The sequence below is a fragment of the Lissotriton vulgaris genome, chromosome 8, assembly GCF_964263255.1.
Source record: "Lissotriton vulgaris chromosome 8, aLisVul1.2, whole genome shotgun sequence".
NCBI lineage: Eukaryota > Metazoa > Chordata > Amphibia > Caudata > Salamandridae > Lissotriton > Lissotriton vulgaris.
Genome location: NC_141696.1, coordinates 1,145,073,599 through 1,145,097,902, shown reverse-complemented (window position 1 = coordinate 1,145,097,902; position 24,304 = coordinate 1,145,073,599). Strand labels below are relative to the sequence as shown.

General features: G+C 47.5%; 1 protein-coding gene across 3 annotated transcripts in view; it reads right to left on the bottom strand.

Annotated features, from left to right (window-relative positions):
• ZC3H13 (zinc finger CCCH-type containing 13) overlaps positions 1-24,304 on the bottom strand; it is a 519,948-nt gene that overhangs the window by 204,809 nt on the left and 290,835 nt on the right. For all 3 annotated transcript variants that reach the window (XM_086935008.1, XM_086935009.1, XM_086935010.1), the window contains exon 16: positions 13,897-14,382. In XM_086935008.1, coding sequence (XP_086791134.1) covers positions 13,897-14,382 — 486 coding nt within the window. The remainder of the gene's footprint in view (positions 1-13,896; positions 14,383-24,304) is intronic.

The following is a 24,304-nucleotide window of genomic DNA, read 5'->3' as shown; positions in this document are numbered from 1 at the left end:
AGCTGCACTTTTGGTTTCGTTTTTTGTAGTGATGCTTTCGGTTTCGATTTCTTTGGATCGACCAATGGCATTTTAGATACCGATGGCTCTTTATATATGTTCGTTGCCGGGCCTTAATGCGGGGCTGTAGAACGATTCGATAGATCTTGGGTAAGGTCTTGTGGCGATCCCTCGACCTGAGCCTTATCGAGTGCTTCATTGTCGGCCCCCGTATCGACGGTTGGGCCTAGCTCCTCGCCTGAGCTATCTTCTACGGCCCCAAGGGCCTCTGCGTCATCTCCTACCTCATCAACAACGTTTTCTTCTTCTTCCAATATCTCTTCATCTTCGGCGCCATACTCAGAGTCATGCTCCGAAACAGGATCCGAGTGTTCTTCCCGATCCTCCAGATCAATGACCTCTTCGTCTTCGGTCCCGAAGATGTTTTCTGGATTAGGCGCTGATCTCTGCGACACTAATCGAGCTGCGTGTCGAATCCGAAGAGTTTTCTTCGACCTGAACCGGGCACAGGCCATACAGTTGGCTTTGTTGTGATCCGGGGACAGGCACTTGTTGCACACCGGGTGGACATCGATGTGCGGGTATTTTGCATTGCAAAGTGGACACCTCTTGAATGGGCTTCTTTCCATCGTAGATCGAAGATCGGGTCGAGTGTGGAAAAAAAACAGTCCGATTCCTCAATGTCCTCTCGAAGCAAAGTTATCGGCACCGAACAAAACGATACCGACGCTGTCGAAAGCCTTTTGTCTTTGTAGAAAGTTTTCCTAACTTGAGCTAAGATAGTAACATCCAAACCCAATGGCGGAAAAAAAGGATGGAGGGGATGCCCATGCGCACTGTAGTCCAGGGGAGGAGTCACCTATCTCGTGATACTTCGAAGACTCTTCCAGGACAACAATGTGCAATCATCCGGACCCAAAACTAGGCGCCGATCTATGCACAGATATGAATTCAGCAGCCCACATGCCTCGAACCCTTCAAAAACCTATTTACAACTGGGAACTTGAACAAAGAGGGCTGATCAGGGAGCCTTAAGAAGGCGGAAATGGCAGAGAGGTAGCCCTTGATGGTGCCCAGAGCAGAGCCCTGCTGGGCATGAGAGAGAAGAAAGAGGAGAACCTCTGAATGAGGGGCAGTAAGGGGATCCACAGCCTTTGCTGTGCACCATGCCACAAATTTGTTCCACCTGCAGGCGTATACCTATTTCATGGAGGGAAGCCTGGCTGCCAGAATCATATTGCAGACTTCAGGAGGCAAGTCAAATGGCCTCAACTGCCGCCGCTCAATCTCCACGCATGTAAGTGGAGACTGGACAGGTTTGGGTGAAGGACCGTCCCCTGCTGCTGCGACAGAAGGTCCTCCTGAAGAGGCAGGCGAATCAGGGGATCAGACATGCTGAATAGCTCGAGATACCAATATCTTCGCGCCCAGTCCGGAGCAACAAGGATAACTTGGATCCAGTCGAGTCTGATCTTCTTCAGCACTCTGGGCAGAAGTGGTATAGGCGGAAAGGCATATAACAGACCGCCGCTCCACTCGCGACGAAAAGAGTCTCTGAGCGAGTGCCGCCTTGGAAATTCCAATGCGCAAAACTGATGGCATTGCATGTTCTCTTCTGTAGCGAATAGATCTAACCAAGGCTCTCCCCACTGCTGAAAGAGGCCTTGTGCAACGTCTGAGTTCAGACGCCATTCGTGATCCAACATGCACCGACGGCTGAGTTCGTTCACCCTGGCGTTCAGGGAACCTGCCAGGTGTTGAACCACCAGGGTCACGCCCTGATGTTCCAGCCACTGCCACAGGCGCGGAGCCTCCAGGCATAGGGTCCACGACTCCACCCGCCCTGTTTGTTGCAGTACCACATGGCGGTGGTGTTGTCCGTGAACACCTGCACTACACTCCCCCGGACAGAGGGGAGGAATGCCTTCAGTGCAAGCTGGATCGCCCGCAGCTCCAGAAGGTTGATGTGGAGCCGGTACTCCGCCGGAGACCAGAGGCCTCTGATCTCCGCATCTCCCATGTGCCCCCCCCCCACCCCTGGAGGGACGCGTCCATCACAACTACGTGCTCCGGTTGGGGTTGGGAGAGGGATCTGCCAATGTCCCAATCGCAGTCCGTGAGCCACCACTGCAATTGTCTTGCAGTGCCCTTGGAGATCAAGACATGATCGGACAAGTTGCCCTGATGCTGGGCCCACTGAAACTTCAGGTCCCACTGCAAAGCCTGCACCCGCCACCTGGCATGATGCACCAGAAGGATGCAAGAGGCCATCAGCACCAGAAGCCGCAGCGTCTACCTGACCGAGACTCGGGAGAACGGCTGAAAGATCGGAATCAGAACCTGAATATCCTGAACCCGCTGTTCGGGAGAAGAAACCCGAAACAGCGCCAAGTCTAGAACCGCTTCGATGAAGAGGAGCTTCTGAGAGGGGCACAGGTGTGACTTTGGCACATTGATGAAGAACTCCAGCAGGTGCAGGAGGTCGGCTGTAGTCTGGAGGTGGCTGACGACTGTCTGGGGCGAACCCGCCTTCAACAACCAGTCGTCGAGGTAGGGGGAAGACTGAAACCCCTAACCTGCGCAGATGAGCTGCGACCACCGCCATCACTTTCGTGAACACCCGTGGGGAGCTGGTAAGGCCGAAGGGGAGCACGGTAAACTGAAAGTGCTCGTGGCCTACCGTGAACCGCAGGTAACGCCGGTGTGCTGGCAGGACGGGGATGTGAAAATAAGCATCCTGCAAGTCCAACGCTACCATCCAGTCTCCCAGGTCCAGGGCAGCTAAGACCTGAGCCAAAGTCAGCATCTTGAACTTCTCCTTCCGGAGGAAGCCGTTGACATTCCGCAGGTCCAAGGTAGGGCGTAGGCCCCCTTTGCCCTTCTTGGGAACCAGAAAGTCGTGGGATTAACAACCACACCCTACTTCTGGCCCAGGAACGCGCTCCATGGCCCCCTTGATTCAAGTGATCCACCGACACGCTGTGGTACTGCGGTGGCAGGGCTGGAGGGTGCGCCTCGAAGGGGAGGGAGTAGCCCCTTCGGACGATTTTCAGCACCCACCTGTCCGAAGTGATGTTGCGCCAGTGAAGGAGGTGATGACGAACCCTGCCCCCCACTGGTGTCGTGTGGGCCTGAAAGCTCGGACAAGGAAGGCTTTGAGGCGGATGCTGCGGGGTGGATGTGGACTGGTCTCGCCGTTGTCCCCGGGCACCGCCACGGCCGTTACCACATCCGCCACCGCGCTGGATGTTAGTCTGCGGCCCGTGGCTGGCAGGACGTGTGGGGGCGCCCCTTCCTTGGCCAAGAAAGGAGTGAAAGGCAGCAGGTTGCTGCCGCCGAGATGACAGGCCCAAGGACTTGGCCTTAGCCCTGGAGTCCTTAAAGCGCTCAAGCGCCCTGTCTGCCTTGTCGCCAAAGAGGCGACGGCCATCAAACGGCATGTGTTTTGGACATCAGCTGAAAAATTGGCGGACCTCAGCCAGGCGTGGCGTCGAATCGCCACCGTCGTTGCCATCGCTCTACCTAGCGAGTTAGTTGTATCCAGTCCACATCGGATAGAATACCGTGCCGCATCTCGACCCTCTGCAAGGGCTTGGGCGAGTTTAGTCCGGGCCTCCTCCGGACATTGTGGCATCACGGCCGCGACCGTGTCCCACAGAGAGTGGGTATAACGGCCCACGAGGCACGCGGAGTTAACTGACCGCAACCCCAGACTTAGGGAGGAGAACATTTTCTTTCCATACTGTTCGTACCTCTTGGATTTCCGATCGGGGGAGCGGTCGGGAATGCGGTCTGGGAGTTAGAGGCCTGGATGACCAGGCTCTCGGGGGTGGGGTGGGTGGACAGGAAGCAAGGGTCGCAGGGGTCCAGGGTCCAGGGTAGCTACAGGCGGACCTGTAGCGGGCCTGTACCAGGTGCCCAGAAGAACGTCAGATAAGGGCTCATTAAACGGCAGCAGATGCTCCGAGGAGCTTGCCTGCGGTTTAAGGACCTCAGTGAGGAGGTTAGTCCTCACGGCCGCAACTGGGAGTTCAATGATAAGACCTTTGCCGCCTGAGTCAACACCACACTATAGGCAGACCCCTCCTCCAAAGCTACGGTAAGGGGTGTGGGGGGGGGGATGGTTGAAGACCAGACCAGTGTCTGGCGAAGTGTCCAGACCACTGGCATCCCCAAGCTCACCTGCCCAGTCCCGGTAAGGCTGACACTCACGTGCCAGAGGGTCCTCCGTCCCCTCCCAATCCTCCCCGCCACCCATCGCCAAGCGGCGCCGAACCCGAATTGAGGGTAGGACCAGGGGTGACACCCTGGGGGTCGGCGCCGGCGTGGTCGTAAGGTCGACCGGCAACGACCCGGATCCGGAGCCAGATACGGCGGGGCACTGCGGCGCCGGGGCCGAAGCAACCGACGGCGCGGAAGCACCCGGCCCGCTTGGGGACCCAGTCGGGGCCGCTGGGCCCGAAGGCGCCACGGAACCCGACGGAGGAGCGTGCGACCTCATGGGAATGAGGAAGGCCTCGATCTCCTCCGGCGTCGCGTTCTGCCCAGGGACCAGCAGGTATGGAGCAGGCCGCGACGCCTGCGGATCCGCTTGGGCGGCATCGCCCGAACCCCCAGCCGCGTCGCGCGAGCGTTGGCGGGGGTGGGAAGGGGGGGGGCAAGGGGGGGGGGGGGGGAGTCAGAAGAGCAATGTCGCCTCTTCAACTTCTTGGGCCTCTTACCTGAGGACTTGGAGCCCGAGGAATGAGGTTGACTCCCGGAGCTATGACGACTCTGGCCCAGCGACCAGTCCCTCGACCTCCTTCCGGACTGGGACCTCGAACGGTGCGGGTCGACTGCCGGAGCTCGAGGCGGTTGCAGGACCGCTCCCGCCTAGCCTTCGACGTCAAGGACCGGCAGTCGGGGCACAACTTGTCGTTGCCAGGTAATGAAGGCACAGACGATGGGGGGTCGGTAACCGACATCAGTCGGCTGCAGTCGACGTGGGTTTGAACCAGGGTATCCCTACCGGCACCGTCAGTCGGTCGACTCGAAAAGCAGATCAAAAAGATCCAAAAAGTTTAGTCAAAAATTGACTGAAGGGTACCACTTTCTCCGGACCAGCGCTTGCTGGCGCGGAAAAAAGAAGAACTGACGTCAGCGCGCGAGGGCGGCTTCTAAGTACTCCGACGACGTCATCCCGGCGCCAACGACGCCGATGACTGATGCAGCGCCGCAGACGACGCCTACCGACGCGCAGGGGTACTGCTACGCAAAATTTTCCAGATCTAGTCTGACGCCTGGGGATATTAATAAGGTAAGGAATCTAATACTAACCTGTTTCTTGCAGATAGCAAGTTTGGACCCGGTGTCTGAAGGCATTAAACTGTTTTCCTAAGAATCGTGGCTCATATGTAACAATTTCATGCAGGATAGTAGCTCGGAGAGCTAAGGAGCGCAGCCACCCAGTGGTTCATCTGTATTTACTAGAGTTAATCATGGTTCATAGGCGGCCAAACATTTAGTATTCCAGTCAGACTACTGTAGGTGGAGAAGGAGGCCTAGGCTCTAAAGGTTATGGCATTTCCCTTGTGCAAGGCATCCATTCTAATAATGACAGCTGGAAGGTCTGCCTAGGAACATATCCTGGGCTGTTCATTATCTTAACTTTACAACCATCCAAGTGACAACCACTATATCCTCTCATCTAGTCTATTAATTCAATAAACATGTCAAATCAAATCAAATCAAAATAAGCTTTATTCGATTATCACATGGATATCATGAAAGCATACATTACATCAATTAATTTGTAACAAGAAGACAAGTCTAAACCCAGAGAAAGAAACAAACTCAATAGACAGGAGATAAAACGTATTTCATAAAAACGAGATAAAAAGGTTAAGAAAAACGTACTTAAAAACACGAATTTGTATGTCCTATGCTATCGAGTTTCTAAATTTTAGCAACAACTTCAGGAACTTTTCCGTAATGGATATCACCTCCCTATCCTCCAGCTGTTGTAATCAGTCAAAAGCATCTTTACAAGACCTCAGGCCCCATTTCTTCAGTAATGGTCTCAATAAGGATTTTCTAGGGGTTACATAGTATTTACAAAACAGAATGAAATGGATATTGGATTGAGGGGAAATGTCATCGCATGGACAGGGGGGCAAATTTCGGGACCAGTCATTGCAGGAAGGAAAAGTTATTAGCTGAAAAAAGGAGCCCATTCTAAGTCTGGTAAGGAGCATTCTTGAGAAACAGGTAATATCAATGGAAAGATATAGTTGCAGTCCCTGGATCATAGTAATCCTTTGAAAGTCCAGAGTAGTTTTCTTAAGATTTTGAGTAAGCCACCTCTTTGCTTCTAGATGATCCATTAGGAGCTTTCTCAAAGCTTTCCTTGTAATGTGTTCCAGGGTAGGAGGATCGGTAAAAAACTCCAAGCGGCCAATTTCACAGCAAATACTTTTAACATATGACAACCATTTTGTGTGTTTTGCCCCTTCCAACTTTTGATTGTCCATAATTATATCTCGATTAAAAGCTGTCTCTGTGGTGGTCCAGAACTTATGCCACAAGAGTAGGGGCTCAGTTTTAATAACATCTGAGATAAACGGTAGCCCCAGCTCTATGTGGATCATATAGGTAGATGTAGACTTCGGCATTCCTAATAAATACCGTAGGAACTGATTTCCAACTTTTTGAATAGGAGATATGATATCAATCCCCCAAAGACCAGCCCGTAGATTGCCGTTGAAACACATTTTGCTTTATAGATGGTAATGAGCTGCTTGACTGCTCTCCCCCCTATTTTACTTGCAAAGTCTCGGAGCGCCCCGATCGCTCTAGTAAAGGCGAGTGACCTTGCTTTAACAGCAGACTGCCAGGTCACCTTCCTGTGAAAATGGATGCCCAAGTATGGAAAGTGTTCGACTGTGTCTATTTTTTGTCCTTCAATAAATATTGGACATGGGATTTTCTTTGTTCCCTTACTACAAGCCAAGGAGAACGTCTTTCCAATGTTCACTTTCAGGCCCCTTTCATGCATAAAGTGCGTAAATTTGGCGACTGCCGTTTGCAGCCCCAATCTTGTTTGAGACAGTATAGCCGCATCGTCGGCATACAACAAGATTGGGACGGCGTGACCCCCACCTTCGGATAGTCACATTCAATGCTGTTCAGATGGTCACCTACAGCGTTTATGTAGAGAGAGAAAAGCAGGGGGGCTAATATGCACCCCTGCCTCACCCCTCTGGCGATAGTGAATCTTGGAAAGCACTCCCCCTTCTGTCCGTACCGCACCCTGGCCCCCGCATCTCTATACAATTTAATAATGAAGTTGAGTATGGATGAATTCATCCTTAAGTGCTCAAGGATACTCCATAGCTGGTCATGGTCCACGCAGTCGAACGCCGAGCTCAAGTCTATAAAGGTTACAAAAAGATTACCCTTTTTTACCTCCACGTATTTTGACATTAAAAGGTATAAGTTCAGGCTCTGTTCAACTGTACCCCTACCAGATCGAAAACCATATTGAAGTCTGGAAAGTACATCTGCCTCCTCTGTCCAGTTGTGAATACGTTTTAGGATGATGCGTCCCGCAACCTTCATTAATGCATCAAGCAAGGAGATAGGCCGATAAGAAGAGGGTACGTGCCTATCTCCTTTTTTGTATATGGGTACCACGATGGCCTCTGCCCAAGTTGAGATTTGACCATAAGCATTTGCCGAGTTCAAGGCAGAGGTTAATAACGGGGCCCAGAAGTCAATTTCGGCCTTGAAGACATCCACAGGGATGGAATCAGGGCCGGGGGCCTTCCCAGAAGGGCTCTCTCTTATGGCAAGCGTAACCTCCTCACATGAAAATACGATGTTGGAGGAAACCTTTCTCAAACCCATTTTGATACTGTTTGAAGTGGCAGTAGGGTCCGATACAGATGTGTTGGAAGGAATTGGTTTGCTATACAGCTGTTGGAAGTGAGCAGCCCATGTATCTCCGTCGATAGCCAGATCTAACCTCCTCTCAGGCATTGTTACCCACGGAAGTGGAGCATTTACAAATTTCCAGAAAGCTGAGGAATCGCGGCTTTCACAAGTTAACAGCAGAGTTCGCCAAGCTTCCACCTTCAGTGATTTTTTCCTATTCTTTATAGCAAGGCGGTATCGAGTTCTTGCCTGACGCATATCCAGGGGTACCTTTGGAGTGGAGTGTAGAGCTTTCTTCAAAGATTTTAGGGCTTTAGTGCAGTCTTTGTCAAACCACCCTTTGGATATAATAGGGCCTGGTTTGAACTGGCGGGTAAGTACGTTTTTAAGGCTTTCCTGTATTTTTAAAAAGGCATTGAGAATTATTTGAGGACGTTCAGTCGGGGACAGACAAGTGTGTACCTCATCCCACCTCAGCTGTAAGAGGTTTTAAGGAGGCTAGTGGGATCAATTTTTTCCCATTTTAGGGTATAACCGTTTGTCGCCCCTATTTTAATAGGTTGCTCGTATCTTACAGGGGGAATGTTGTGACAAATATTAGGAAGCGGTAACAGAATAGAAAGGGCCAGAGGGTAATGATCCCCATATATGCAGTCAAGGGTGTCCCAGGAGGATATCAGGGAGGCACGCGTCTTAGAGAAGAGTACAAAATCAATAGTAGAATTTGAAGCTCTTCCGTGGAAGGAAGGTTTAAGAGGTCTCGGTGGAGAACATAAATCGTTTGCAAAAGCTAAATTAAAAAGAGCTAAAAAGTTATTTAATAACTCCCCTGTTTTTGAGTGCAAGAAATGATTTAGGGTATCATCGATATCATTTTCTGGGGTAGAAGAGAACTCACATAGTCCCCTTAAAGCATTTTGACAAGTTTAACAATTAAAATCGCCCATAAAGGCAATGGCCCACTCGCCCCCACACAGCTCTTTAATAGAGGCAACGGTGTGGGACAATTCATTTAACGCTTTCTCCAGTCCCTGTAGAGGCAAGTTATTATAAAAATTGATTATTAGTAGACTCAGTGATGTGCTTATTTGGACCACAATAATTTGATAAGACTCCCTAAGAAGATGTTTCCAAGCCCTCAGACGCTCGGCAACATTAACATATATACTCAAGCCCCCCCTATTTCTACCTTGCTTACTCTCTATTGCTGGTGAGTGGAAGGTCTGAAAGCCTAGAAGATGTATCGGGGTTTGCACCCAGGTCTCCTGGAAACATAAGACCGAGAATGAATTGACCACATCCAGCCATGATGGTAATGCTATTTTTGTGGAAATGCCAGCCACATTTCAACTAAGAATCTGTAATTGCGGAGGTGTGGCACGGTTTTCAGAGTGGTTATAGTATGTTTCTGTGTTGTTTATCAGGTGTACACAGGGTGATGTAGGTATTAAATCCTGGGAGGCTACCTGGCTTGCTAGCCCTTTATCTTCTACCTTAGTGCACGATATAACACTGCTTGAAATTAATAGATTGGAATTTGTGCCGGAAACGTTCCCCATCTCATGACTTTCTGCCCCTGGAGGGGAGAGTCACAATGTCGTCTAAGCCAGATAAAGGTGCATAGTGGTTATGGCAAGGAATGTTCCAATGAGGGGTTATAGGTGGCAAGTATTGGCCATATCCAGCAAAATCGTGTGGAGGGGGAAAAGGAAATATATTTTCCATGGTTCTATGCCTAAAGGGGTAGGGATTATATGGTAATCTTTGGGGCCGGTGGGAAGAGTAGTTATCATAGTACTGTTTGGGACGGAACGTCTTCCGGGGCATTAAGGCTTCAGGATAGAAGTAAGACAAAACTTTAGGTGTAATCGAGCCCCTGTGGTAATCTGTGAACCAGTTCCTAATGTGGGGGATAACTCTAGCATCTTTAAAGGTGATAATTACTACGTCGCCTCTATGTCTTTAGGGCGCACTCCAACCCAATTAGTTCGTCGCACAGTGATGATTTCACCATTTATGCGGGGTGGCAGTGGCCTGTTGTTTTTTAGCCAATAAATGACTTTATTCTTAAGACTAGTGTGGTTTTCATGGGTTCCTGATGGTAGAGGTGAAACCCCCGTTAGTATGATCACGTTATTTGAGGCAGCTGGAGGTAAATCTACGTTTCTTTCACGTGGAGCTCTTAGGGGTTTCAAACCGTCCCTATTCGTATCCGATATGGACTTTTTGTTCCCCATTCTGGCTGATTCACATGCGGTAAAGACCAGGTGTTTGATGGAGAGAGTATTCGGGGCTGCCTGGGAATGGTCTTCGACTGGTTCCAGCGGAACAGTTTGAAGGCCCATTCGAGCAAGTCGGAGGTCTTATTCTTCGGCTGTGCCACCGATCCTGAGTGGCGGGAATGGTGGCCGTCTGATATGTGTCCTCCTGTACAGTCATCATTGGTTGCCAAAAACCTGGGAGTCAAGCTGGACAATCAGCTTTCATTGAGAACGCATGTTCTCGGTCTGGCTGGCACCTGCTATGGAATTTTGAAAATGCTGCGCAAGTTCCTACCACTGCTGTCTGTGGAGCATAGGCGGATTACTGTGCAAGCTCTCATTGGATCCAGGCTGGATTACGCCAATGCCCTCTTCCTTGGCCTTCCTGATTATCTGGTCCAGCGCCTGCAGGTGGCGCAGAACTCTGCCGCCCGGACAATTTTCGGCCTGCACAGGCGAGCTCGAGCTTCCGGGTTGCTACAGACGCTCCATTGGCTGCCTATCCGGAAGCGGATCATGTTCAAATCCCTGACGCTGATGCACAAAGCATTGTTTGGCTCAGGTGCCGGATATCTGCAGCGGAGATTGGCCTACCGTCCAGCCCGCTCCCTGCGGTCTGAATCCCTCTTTACTGCTGTGGTTCCGCGTGTGAGGAAGGCCCGCGCTGGGGGGCGCTCTTTCAGCTGTAAGGCTCCCCAGCTGTGGAATTCGCTTCCGCTGACGCTACGCAGCACCGCCAATCTGCTTCAGTTCAGGAAGAGCCTGAAGACCTGGCTTTTTAACCTTTAGGCCTTTTCTGTTTTCCTCTTCTTTTCTGGTGTTTGTTTATGCTCTGTTGTGTTTTTCTACTCTGAGCTGCATGTGGAAAGCGCCGGGACACTCTTTTGAGTAGCCGTGCGCTACATAAACGCATTATAACATAACATAACATAACATTTATTTGGGAAGGCTGTGACTGTGAGTTTATAGGCATCTTCTTTGAGACAGTGGGAACCTTGTTACTGGGTGGCTTTGGTTTAGCAGAGGAAGATTGTGCGATGGGGGTGTTTGCAACAGGTATGCGGTTATCCTTAGTTGATGATTTGACTGCCTCCTTTGTGATAGGTGGTTTAACTGTGTCCTTACTTATTGGGGTTTTTTGCGTAGGAACTTCCAAAAGGGTGTCCAATTGAGCGCCTATTCTCTTGACTCTCTCCACTATTGGTAATAGTAGGGCTTTCAATAGGTGTTCCATGGCGTCAACAAAGTATTTCATAGAAGGTGGAACATGAGAGGGATATGCTTTTACGGTGCCGTTTGATACCCCTTCTACGATTTGTAGTAATTCTTTTCTAAGTGAGTCCTTAGAAGGCAAAAGATTGTGGACTGGATTAACCGTATTCCCCAAGCCTCTTTTTCTACGTTTTTTGGGAGGTGAACGAATAATTTCCTGTTTCTTTTTAGATGGATTTTTTACTGACACTGTTTTTGGGACCACAGGAGAAAGAGTGCATATTTGCGCTTGCTGGTTTTCCCCCAAGCATATTTGAGCCCCAGTGAAGCTTAGGCTAGGATGTACAGGAGCCTTTGGAGTTTTAGGGGTGTCAAGATCAATGAGGTCGATAATTGGGTTGCTACTAGGTAGGGAAAAGTCTAATTGCATAGCAGCAGATGAGGCATTTTTTGGAGACTAGCTGGGTTGAAAAATTAAGGGAATGCTCTCAGTGTTAAACAGTTCAGCGCCTGTGTTTTCCATGGAAGCATTGTCCAAATGAGAACCACTGGAAACCTTTGGAGAAGAGACAATAACAGTGTTTTTTAGTAGCTCAATAGAAAGGCGCCGAGCAGCACGCCGCTCTGCTAGAGCCATGTCTCTATCAACGTCTGTAAGCGCTCTAGAAAAGAATTTATCTAGAGGCCCCAAAATAGAAACGCCTACCCTGGTCGAGGAGTCGCCCGCAACATGTGTAGACATTTCAAAAGCAGGTTGGTGGTGTACGTAATGGGTCAAGACAACCAGGTACAGGAAAGTACATGTTAGAGAGTATGCCAAGCCAAGCCTTGTTTAGCCTTGGAGGGCCGTAGAGGGGCCGTAGAGGGGCCGTAGAGGGCCCGCCCTTGTCCCGGGCTTCTCCCGGCGCTCCCGCGCAGCGGAAGATGGGCGTAGGTAAAAAGGGTCTACAACGTCCTGGGGGCGGGGCACCGAGTCAGCGCGGACCAGGTGTGCTGTGCAGGCAGGGACTCCTGGGAGAGCGAGTCCCTGCTACAGCACCGGTCTCTGCCGCCGACTGGGAAATGGAAGTGCCCCCGCCGATTTTTTCACGCTGAGGCTGTGAGCTAGGAAAGGCTCCCAACAGCCGCTGTTACCCCAATAGACGACGCGGCACCCGCGGAGCGGGTGCGGCCAGGAGTTGTGCCGATTTTCCAAAAAGAACGTCCAAAGCCACGGGTAAGCTCCCTGTTGCTTTGCTGGTATCCCGTTTGCAGTTAGACAGGGAAGAGCTTTTCACTCCCTGCAGAGCGTCCTGGGGGCGGGGCACCGAGTCAGCGCGGACCAGGTGTGCTGTGCAGGCAGGGACTCCTGGGAGAGCGAGTCCCTGCTACAGCACTGGTCTCTGCCGCCGACTGGGAAATGGAAGTGCCCCCGCCGATTTTTTCACGCCGAGGCTGTGAGCTAGGAAAGGCTCCCAACAGCCGCTGTTACCCCAATAGACGGCGCGGCACCCGCGGAGCGGGTGCGGCCAGGAGTTGTGCCGATTTTCCAAAAAGAACGTCCAAAGCCACGGGTAAGCTCCCTGTTGTTTTGCTGGTATCCCGTTTGTAGTTAGCAATAAACATGTCTCAATCGGCATATTATGTAGGAAAACAAAGGATGTGAGAAATAGGCAATGCTATCAATTCAAGAACATCAATTCTGATGGACAACGAGACGCTTAAAAAAAGTGAATGCGGAGCTAGAATTCTAGTCATCTCTAAGGAGTGGGGACTAAGGTTGCTTTCACACTGTCTATAAAAGACTGTTGATGGACTGGTGTTGGGAGAGAATTCTTCAAATTAACAGTGAATCCAAATGAAAAGGCAAATAAAACACTGTTTATATTATTCTGACATTAAAAAAACAATTTTTTCCTTTACCAGACAATGGCCCAGATACGGGATGATGATGTTTTGCTGTGCCATCTAGATACACTATCATTGCAGCGAAATATTTTGCGGACTCTCTTTAAGCCAACTATGCCAACAAGAGGACAATGAACTGTGCCCTTTCCACAAAGCAAAGGGATGGAATACATTGTTGCTGCGGCATTATTGAAAAAATAATAATCCTCTGGAGGAAATGGCCATTAGAACTAGTATTACCAGGTGTCCAAGTGCTCAGAAACAGGGAACACAAAATCTGCACAAACCGACAAACACTGTGTAGTACAAAGCTTCAGTTAAATGTTTCACAGCCACTTTAGGAAATAGATAGTTAAAAGGTGCAATAGTATACATTACAGCAGAGAGGGTGAGGCAGAAATGTTCTCACCAGACCGCAATGACCAGCAATTCTGCAATGCAGTCCTCTGACTGTTTGCGGTCATCTCATCTCCACAAGGAATAATATATATTTTCTTTACAGTGGTAATGTGAGTCACCATCGATATTGGGAAAAGATACACAGTAAATCAGAATTCGGTTACAATATTTTGATATCATTTACTCCTAACTAACTATGCTACAAACAAGTTTAAAATAAGCATACCTTCCAAGGTCTCTTTCTTGGAGCTATTCAAATCCTGGATATTCTCTACTGCAACACTCGTCCGGTCTTTATCCACATTTTCAGGATCCCGAGACACCACCACTTTCTCTGGGTCTCTATCAACTTTAGGTTTCAGATCCATAAGAGCGGGGACATCTGCAATTCTCTCTCGGTCTCGATCGCCAAGTTCAAGAGCAGGTCGTTCCCTATCTCTATCTCGATCCCTGTCCAAATCTCTCCTTCGGTCCCGTTCTCTGTCTCTCATTCGATCTCTATCCCTGTTTCTCTGCCAGTCTTTATCTGTATCACGGTCCCAATCTCTCTGCCGTCCATCTCTCCTGTCACGTTCTCTTTCCCGGTCATGGTCATATCTATCTCTTTCTGGAACCCTCTCTCGGCTGTCGAAGGAACCAGATCTGGAATGGCCCTGGCGGTCAGACTCTGGAGAACTTCTTCTTGAGCTGTGGCTTCTTGAATCTTGACGATCTAAGATTTTATGAAAAAATACATACACTTATTGGATCATTCATTTAGAGTTTGTAGCATTTTACAAACATCATTACTTTTGGATGATGGCATAGAAAAGTTTATTTTGCTGTCGAAAATAATGTACTGGTCCCACTTAAGAATTAATCTAAAACATGTTTAAAGACACTAAAAAGAGAGAAAGTCCTACAGTTAAGATAGATATTTTGGTTGAGTTTGATAGCAATAAAAAGTTGCCAGCATCTTTATGATTAGTTCTTCACTATAACTTAAAACAAAGTATTGCATAGGAGTGAATCTTCTGGCAGACACTATTTTTCATCGCAAGAATGGCTGATAGCAGAAAGTTTACCTGTGTGCATTGTGACTCGAGTATTTGATTTTAGGACATGTAATCTCTACAACATTTCAGACATACTTTAGAGTATTCCCATCTAAGGGTGGCAGTTGATCACCAGGATTAGGAAATTGTTCGGCCAGCAACAGCCACAGATTTAAAATACTGAAGAAAAACGATTATTGTTTTTGACTTAAAATGCTGCCTTGAAGAAAGGTAGTACTAATCTAGTTGTAAGATGGTTTTAACCATACTAAACTTTGTCAAGACAAGCTACCCTGATCTTGCATGTTCAAATCATTGCACACCTTGATTCAAGCGGATTTTGTGCAATTAAGATTTGGAGAGACCAGGGGATTCCCATATATGTTAATATTACAAAAGGCATGCATTGTCACACATAACAAGGAGGAAACCCTGCAGTAAAGAAAGAATTTTATAGCTCAATCAATGGTCCATCGCAGTCGGACCATGTGCCGCTATTATGCCATATTACAACCAGAGATGGACATTGGACGACACAAGCCACCAGGAATTTTCCACTTTTATCATTGCAAAAAAATCTTACGTTTTATAAATGAAAGTTAATCTCCATTGTGTTTACCTGTACTGCAGTCTTCAATTTCTCCAGACTCACTGGAAGTTTAAAAAGCAGGACACTGATCTAGCCAGAATGAAAAGTTACTCAAATGGAACACTCTTTTTCCAGCATGGGGACTTTCATTAAGTCAAAAAAATCCGAATACCTCTCGCTGTGTGTGGGATCCAGGAACACTTTGTTTAAAAAGAAATCGCTTTTGAAATACATTTTAAAAATGTGTTCCTCTTGAAGATAAATACATCTTGTAATACCGATATTGGAGAATTTCAGACCCAACCACTAGATGGTGGAATAATGCAGAGCATGTAAAACCAGAAAAGATTCACGCTGCAAAACATGGGAGGTACACAAAAAGAATCAATGAAGAGGAATTCAACTGTCAGTTTAACGGAACAGACTGCTCCACAGCCCCATAATGTAGTGCAGTGTTAGAGGAGAGACCTTAATCGAGATTCAATTATTTTTTTTCCTAAATTATCCAGGAAATTTGCGGGCTGTTTATGAATTGAATATACTTATAATGGATATGGAAAAAGTTAACCTAATGGCGAATATTACTCCTACTCCATAAAGACTTTCTAATTATTAATGTGTGGGTACCATGCCATGTAGCAGCAGAACCGGAAAGTGCTATAAAAGCTGTTAAAACAGAGTTCTGCTTATCTTAACCAAACATGCAGGCATACGTTTTACATAATATGGTACCTACCCTGTGTGAATATGCACCTTCACCAGATGCCAAAAAGGGAGACTATACTGGTGTCGGATAGGATGAACATTAATGACTATGTCCATGTACAGAATATGGATCCATTTACAAAGAAAATACAGAAAGATACGAGCCCTGAGAAATAAGTATCTACATTGGTAGCAACATTAGTAGTACCGTAAAACCAATACCAATTACACAGTAAATAGGCCTGGGAGTGAAAATACTACTTGCACAAGGCTAGGACAGATTCACTAACAAGGTTAATATATATATATAATATGGTAATACCTTTGGCACATAAACTTTAAACTGACCAGCAAACTCAAGTTAAAAATGACATTTTAACTTGTTTCGAAGGTCTAGTGTATGCAAAAGATTTTATGTTTCTCCAGCAGATTATAAATAAGTGAGATAACTCTGTAGGTGGGAGGGATCTACAAGTTGCCCTACCAGGGTTTGTTACAAACTACATAATACATTTAAGGAAAAAACTGGTCCATTAACTTGCTTTTTAAAACCATATACTAATAAAAATCATGTTTTAAATCCATCCATTTAATGGAAGCGGGTGTGTAGCAAAAATCAAGTATTACAAAACAATGTATATACAGTTTTGAGAAAGAAGTCTGTGAAAAAGCCAGATCCTATTACATTTACTTGTTGTGAAATTGTTGTGAAATGGTTAATATGAGTCTGAATCAACCAATAACCCGTAGTAAGGCTTCAGGTAGTGTATGTAGCCGATAAGGGAATAACATTTTCATTTTGGTCACTTATAATTTTAAAGACCACTGAAAACCGTGACGAAAGAACAAGTAACTTACCTTTGATAACACCTTTTCTGGTAGGGACTATCTAACCACACATTCCTTAACTTGTGTATTTCCCCAGGCGTCAGACCAAATCCAGAAACATTTGTACAATTCCAACGTGAATTGACATGTGGCATTCTGTTTCGGGGCCACTACGTATGCACCAACCCTTCACGTTGACATCAGTTTCTTTCGGATGTTGGTCTGCCCATACGGACACAGAGCTGCTAACTTTAGTGTATGGCAGTGTGCAGACTTTAGGTAAGAATCTTATTAATGGAAAGTACGAGTCCATTGCACAGAATGGGGGAGAAGGGTGGTTTGGTGAATCTGGGGTTACAAAGGGTTTCTAGACAGGGTTTCTCCAGCAGAAAAGCGGTTACCAAGGTAAGTTCTTTTGATAGAGATTTGTAACTGCAGATTCCTCACTTTGTGAATAGACACTAAAGCAATACCTCCCAGGTGGTAGATCTGCGGAATGGCTCAGATCAAGAAACCATGCAGGTCACATCGGGCAAAGTGCCCATATCCCGCGCCCCTGGCTATCCAGGCGGTAATGCTTCAGTGACGTGTGGAGGAATGCCCATTTAGCCCCCAGGCAAATGTTCATGACTGTACACCGAGCACCAGCTCAGTGGTAGAATCCTTTGCTCTGATGAAATGGGTGTGCAAGCCTTCTGGGGGCTGCTTCTTGGCTAGCCCATAGAGCGTAGTACAATCCAAATTGAGATCGTTCTCTTTTGCACAGCTTTGCCTTTCCTAGCTACAGAAAAACCAATGAAAAATTGGTCATCTTGCTGGTAATCTCTGGGTATGTTCACTTATAAGCTAAGTGCGCGTTTACTATCCAGGCAGTGAAGAGGTACGTTTACTCCTTGGAGGGGTGAGGCAGATTAAGGAAGGCAAGAAAGGCGATGGATTGCCCTATATGGAAGGGCAGGACTACCTTGGGCAAGAATGGAGCTTTTGTCCAGAGAACTAATTTGTCCAGAAAGAAATAAGTATTATGGGGAAAACCAGGGACAAAGACTTAAGTTCCTTTACTCACATGGCCAATGTTATGGCAATGAGGAAGGCAGAAGGTAGGAACACGAAGAGAGCAACTGTACATGGTTTTGAATTGAGTGCACATCAAGTAGGAGAATACCAAATTAAGGTCCCAGTGCGACATGACAAATGGAGTTTGAAGGAAGATATTGACCAGCCCCTTCAAAAAATGCATTGCAACAGATGACTTCAAAAGGGACAGCTAGTCAGGTAAACGTAAGAAGGCCGAAAGTGCAGAGAGGTAACCTTTAACATGTGCCACAGCAACGCTTTTCTAGACCAATGACAAAAAGAACAGGAGAACATCTGATAACGGTTTGTTTTTTCAGGGGTTGAATGTCTTGGCAAGGGTACCGGACAACAAACTACTGCCAGTGTCATGCATAAATCTGTCTGATTGACAGGCGCCTCTGCCAAGACAATGGCAACCACTTTGGGCAGAAGAAAGAAAGCCATAAACATTTGCAGCACAATTTCCATACATGGAGGGCCCTGCTACTGCAACAGCAGGTTCTCTCGAAGGAGCAGCCAGACTGGAGGACAGATAATTATGGCCAGAAGTTCCGGGTACCACTCTCTCCTCTTCCAGTCCAGAGCCACTATGATGATTTGGGCACGGTGTCTCTAGATCAAGCCAAGGTTCTCCACACTAGTGGGAGACACCCAGTTTGTCTGCCCTGCCGTTCAAAGATCCTGCCAGGTATGTGCGGTCAGGGATATGCCTTGAGTGTTCAGCCACATCCACAGAAGTAGAGCCTCCTGGAACAGGGCCCACAACACCACACTGCCTTGTTTGTAACAGTACCACATGGTGGTGGTGTTGTCTGTGAGCACCTGTACTAATTCCATCAAAATGGTCGGAAAGAACATCTTCAGTGCCAAGCAAATAGCTTGCAACTCCAACAAATTGATGTAGAGGCAAGCTTATGTCAGAGATCAGAGTCCTCTCCTCTCCACCTCTACCAGATGACCTCTCCAATCCAATAATGGCGGAACCTTCACAACTGTTAGTTCTGAGTGGGGTAGGGATCTTCCAATGGTCCAAGTCCTTCGCAGTCTCCGTCAACACTGGGATAGACACATAGATTGCCTTGAGTTTCCCATTGCAAAGTCTGCATTTGTCAGCTGCTGTGGTCCATATGTAGGATCGAGCGGCCAAGATGTCAAGCAGCTTCAAAGCCAATATCACTAAAACCCAAGCTGCAGGCTGAAACATCTGGTTCATAGCCTGAGTGTCCTGTACTCACGAAGACAGAGGGGTTGCTCAGAAAATCACTGTACCAGGACCGAATGGGAGATGTTGTGAAGGTAGTGTGTCTTCAGCACATTGATGGAAAACCCCAACAATAACAAAAGGTTGGCCATCATCTGGAGGTGGTTTACAACTGTTTGAGACAATCCCACTTTCAGCAGCCAGTCATCAAGATATGAGAACACTGGCATTCCCAACCTCCGGAGACAAGATGCAACCAACATTCAACTTTGTGAACACCTGAGGTGCACTGGGTATGGACAAAAAGGAGCATGGTAAACTTAAAGTTCTCTTGGCCTACTTGAAAATGCAGGTAGCGTCTGTGGGAGCGAAGGTAGAGGATGGGAAAAGTTGTATCTTCCAAGCCCAATATCACCATCAAGACTCGTGGATGTAGGGCAGGCAGGACCTGGGCTAGTGTGAGCATTTTGTACTTGTTCCTTCAGAACAAGAAGTTCAGAGAGCGATGGTCTGTGATAGGGTGGAGGCCACCATCCTTTTTCAGCAACAGAAAGTAGCAGGAGTCCAGATTTCTGATACTGGCACATTCTGCATGGCTCACTTGGCCAAGACAGCTTGAACTTGTTCCACAGAATATGGACAAGTTATCCTCCGGGAGGAGTTACGGTGCGGGTGGCATGTCTGGAAAAGGACAGGAGTGGTAGGGAGTATCTAATCTGCACGATCTGGAGCACCCTTTAATCAGACTTGATGCTGCTCCAGTAGAGGAGGTAGAAAGTGATGTGGCCCCCTGGCCAATCATGCACTGCTGAGAAGTTAAAGCCGATTTGTGGCGGCTGCAGAGGAAGGGGCTGGGTTTGCATAGCTTGATACCCTACTTCAAAAGGCATATGAGGCATGTTGCTGCTGTGGCAGGTATCGGCTCTGCCTCTGAAGGTAGCACTACAGAAGCCTCGAGAGGGTCACTGCTGCTGGGGAAATTACTGAGGTGGTGGAGCTAAGCTCAGAAAGTGGGCAGTGGCCTTACTCCTAAAACCTCCTTGGTGGTCATTTCTTACATCACACGCCCCCATTAAAGACTGGCGGTCCTTGGCTCTATACTCATGCTGAGCTACTGCTTAGCTTACACCCCCTGCCCTCTGGGTTATAGAGATTTTTGGGGACTGTTGGAATTTGAACTTCAAGAACTCACCCCCCCCTTTGCCTGACCTCATGATGGCCACCTCAGTGGGACCCTCCTTGGTGCTCTATCTCAGCTATCACCCAAGCCTGTTCCTGCCCTTACATCAGGACATTTACTCTGGGAACCCTCCCTCAACTGTTGAGACCTAGATATTTTGACAGATGCCCGGTGGAGCTACCCCGATAACTATTGGAGAGATGGGCTGTGGATTCCCTCCTCGGCAGTCTCCTACCCAGCCTGACTTTGGGCAGACTCTCCTTTGTCTCTCCTGACCTTATCTCCTTCCTTCCCCCTTCATACTATCCCCCTACCTCAATCCACTCTACTCATCTCCTTTCCAGTTCCTGACCTTTGCCCTCACCCACTTGGTTCTGAGTTCCCATCCTGTTTCACATCTGGACATTCTTCTGTGAATTCTCCCTCGTCTGTTGAGACCTAGCTATCTGACCGATGGAGCTACCTTGAGAGCTAAAGGGGAGACTGGCTGTGGATTCCCTCCTCGGCCATCACCTACCCAGTCGGTCATTGGGTAGACTTTCCCTTCGTCTCTCATACCGTCTACCTTCTCCTCCTCTCCCTTCTCACTCCCCCTCTCCCCCTATCCGCTCTATTTGTCTCCCCTTCTCGCTCTTTAATGTGTCGCATATATTTATAGATACCCTCCTTAGGCTTCTTAGCTCCATATATTTTGTCTTCTACTCTCTTGAAATGTTTTTCTAGTAACTGATGTAACATGTAACGGATATCATTTTGTAATTTCTGTGGAACCTTCTGTAAAGCCCTCCGATACCTCCAGGTCTAGCCAGCGCTATATAAAACTCTCAAAGTAAAAATAAATAAATGGCATGTCCATAAGACTTTATTGAACATCTGTAGAAAGGCCCATGGAACAGATCCAGGCGTGGCACCTAAGCAGATTGCTGAACTGCTCTTCCTAAACAGTCCGTAATGTCCAGAATAAACTTGATAAGAGTATTTTGCTGCATCCTGTCCTTCTAACATCAGTTTTTGAAAAGTTTGATGGCCATCATATGTGACCATTGGCAAGAAACCCGTTAATCTGCACCATAAAGCATACAAATATCTGCTCAGGAGGCATGCAGTGTTTACCAACTTGAGCAAGGCTGTGTACTGAGATCATCAGTTTGGGGAATGTCTACATTCTTTTGGATTGTCGGTCAGGCAGGTTGCTCGAGAATGAATTGGGGTCCAAGCAGCTTGTTTAGACAACAAGGCTACCCAGGGTGGGATGCTGTAAGGGGAAGTCTGGATCCCTGGAAGCCAGTCTATGCTGCTTCGCCCCCTACCTAATAATTGGATAGCAAGGTCATGGTTTAGACCAGGAGCCCACCAGCACGTCAGTTGAGGCCTCGTTAAAGGGGAGCAGAGGCTCCTGAGAAAACTATGCAGGGTTAAGGACTTATGTTAGGATTGTAATCTTGACCTCTGGGATGGCAGTGTGAAGCAAAGTATCTCAGCCACCCTTCAATTCACTTTGGCGAAGGATGCAGACTCTTCAGCAGCCATGGAAGGATTAGGTGACAATATGCCAATGTCTGGGAGGGTGTCTAGGCAACTGGCACCGTGGAGGTCATCAAATATATCACCTTTGCCATAATGTTCATTGTCATCATCAAGATTGCCTAAATGGTATTGTGGGGCATAATCTGGCTCAGAATGGATATTACCTGAGTGGTAGTACTTTTTTTTAAAATTAAATAAAACAGCACAATCTGTTCCCCTTCAGGCATCACCAGAGATGTTGAGATGGGCATCTATCGGTACGCCAGTGGTGTTGGTCATGTTGCCAGCCGCGGTGTTGTGTTTGTCGCCATAGATGGCATCGGGACTGGGTTCAGTGGAGCCAAACCCAGGAACAAAGTAAGCCTCAAGCCGAGGTTGAGGGCGCTATCGAAGTCATGAATGGATCGGCAAATGGTAGCCTACCTGTAGGCTCCCTCGGATGTGGGGCCCAAAGGCTCTCCAAAGGAATCTGGTGTAGCACCAAAAATGTGGTCCATGACCGCCTTTAGCTGCTGGAGCTGCTTTGGAGGCACCGTCTGTTCGGTATAGGGCTGAAGCGGGACTACCATCAGGAATGGCTCCTCGGGAGGAGAACGGCTGCGGCCTAGAGGTGCTAGGGGAATAATTTTGTCTCTGAGCGATGGGGTGAAAGATATCAATGCTCGGATTTCTGGTGTTCTTTGTATTACTTTCTCAAAGCCCTTCCTTACCTGAGGCCCATGACCTAGAAGATGACCTGTTACGGGAGCTGCCTTGACCGTGAGCCCTTTTTCAACCTCAGAAATTTGCGACTGCTAGTTTTGCTTCTTTGTTGCAGATGGCCTTTCTGTTCTTTCTGGACAGCACTACAGAACGTAGAATTGTGCTTAAAGCCGAGGCACCGATAGACAGACATTGTGGGTGTCCATCACCGACATCTGCTGGTGAGTGTTACGACATAGCTTAAGCCCGGTTGTTTTAGGGGGTGACATCGTCTGCACACAGAAGATATTGCAGTGAAAAAATCTATCAGGTGTAGGAGGATTCATGAGATCTGGAAAGAAAGGAACTGACAGCACACATAGGGGGTGCTTACATAGTGGATTTGACTGCATGTTCAGGTCAGGATGTACAAAGTCACATGTCGAAGTGCAAGGGAATTGCTAAAAAGTTTCTGAATCTAGTCTGGTGCCTGAGAAAATTCACAAGGTGAAGAATCTGTAGTCAATAGTATATCAGAAAGGAAAATGCTACTTACCAGTATGCATCTGTTCTTGGCATGTAGGGCTGCAGGACCACTCACTGCTGCATAGATCACCATCTGGTGATGGGCCCGGATGATAACACTGTTTTGGAAGAGACTTGGTCTGTTGGATGACTCCTCCTGTAGATCGTAATGCGCATGGGCATCGACTCCATCTTCAGATTGTATTCGCCATTGGGCAAATGATGGAGTTGTACGAGTATAGATAAGGATGTCCATGTATTGTGAATCTAATTAAGATATTACTGGAACAGATATAGGTAGCCGGGGAGGCGGATGGGCGTGTTTGATTCTGCAGCCCTACATGCCAAGAACAGATACATACTGGTTAGTAGCATTTTCCATTCGAGACATATGGGCTGCAGAACACACACTATTGCATCGATTGCACAGCAGTTTTCTCCCTTAGCGGCGACCACCCGTATCTGTTGCAGTAGTTTGAAATAATGTTTTAAGTACAGCCTGGCCCACAGTAGCTTGTTGTTTTGCCTGCACATCTACACATAGCGTTTTGTAAATGTGTGCGGTGTAGACCATGTAGCTGCTTTACATATATCACCTAATAGTATATTTCCCAGGAATGCCATAGAGGCCCCTAATTTATGGGTAGAATGAGCCCTAGGGGGAATGGATAGAGTGCGTTTTGCTTTCTGGTAACAGATTTGAATGCACTTAACAATCCACCTTGCAATGCCTGATTTTGAAATAGGATTGGCTTTGTGTGGAGGAGAAAAGGACACAAACAGTTGTTTTGTTTTACGAAACAGTTGTGTCCTATCAATGTGGTAGAGGAGTGCTCTTTTCATATCTATTGTGTGTAGAGCTTTCTGCAACGGTTTGTGGTTGGGAAAAGAATACTGGCAACTCAATAGATTGGTTGAGGTGGAATGGTGAAATGACGTTTGATAGAAATTTCGGGTTTGTCGTAAGAACCACTTTGTTTTGATGTAGTTGTATAAATGGTTCTTGAATTGCTAATGCCTGAATCTCACTTACTCTTCTGAGTGAGGTAAGAGCAACTAGAAATGCAACTTTCCATGTAAGGAACTGTAAATCACACATATCTAATGGTTCAAATGGAAAATAAGTCTAGATAGAACAATTTTTAAATTCTATACAGGAGAGGGTGGTATTCTGGGAGGAATTCTTTTTAATCCTTCCATAAACGCTTTGATGGCAGGTATTCTAAACAATGACAAATGTTGTCTGTTTTGAAGATAAGCTGCTATAGCAGCAAGATGTAACCTGAT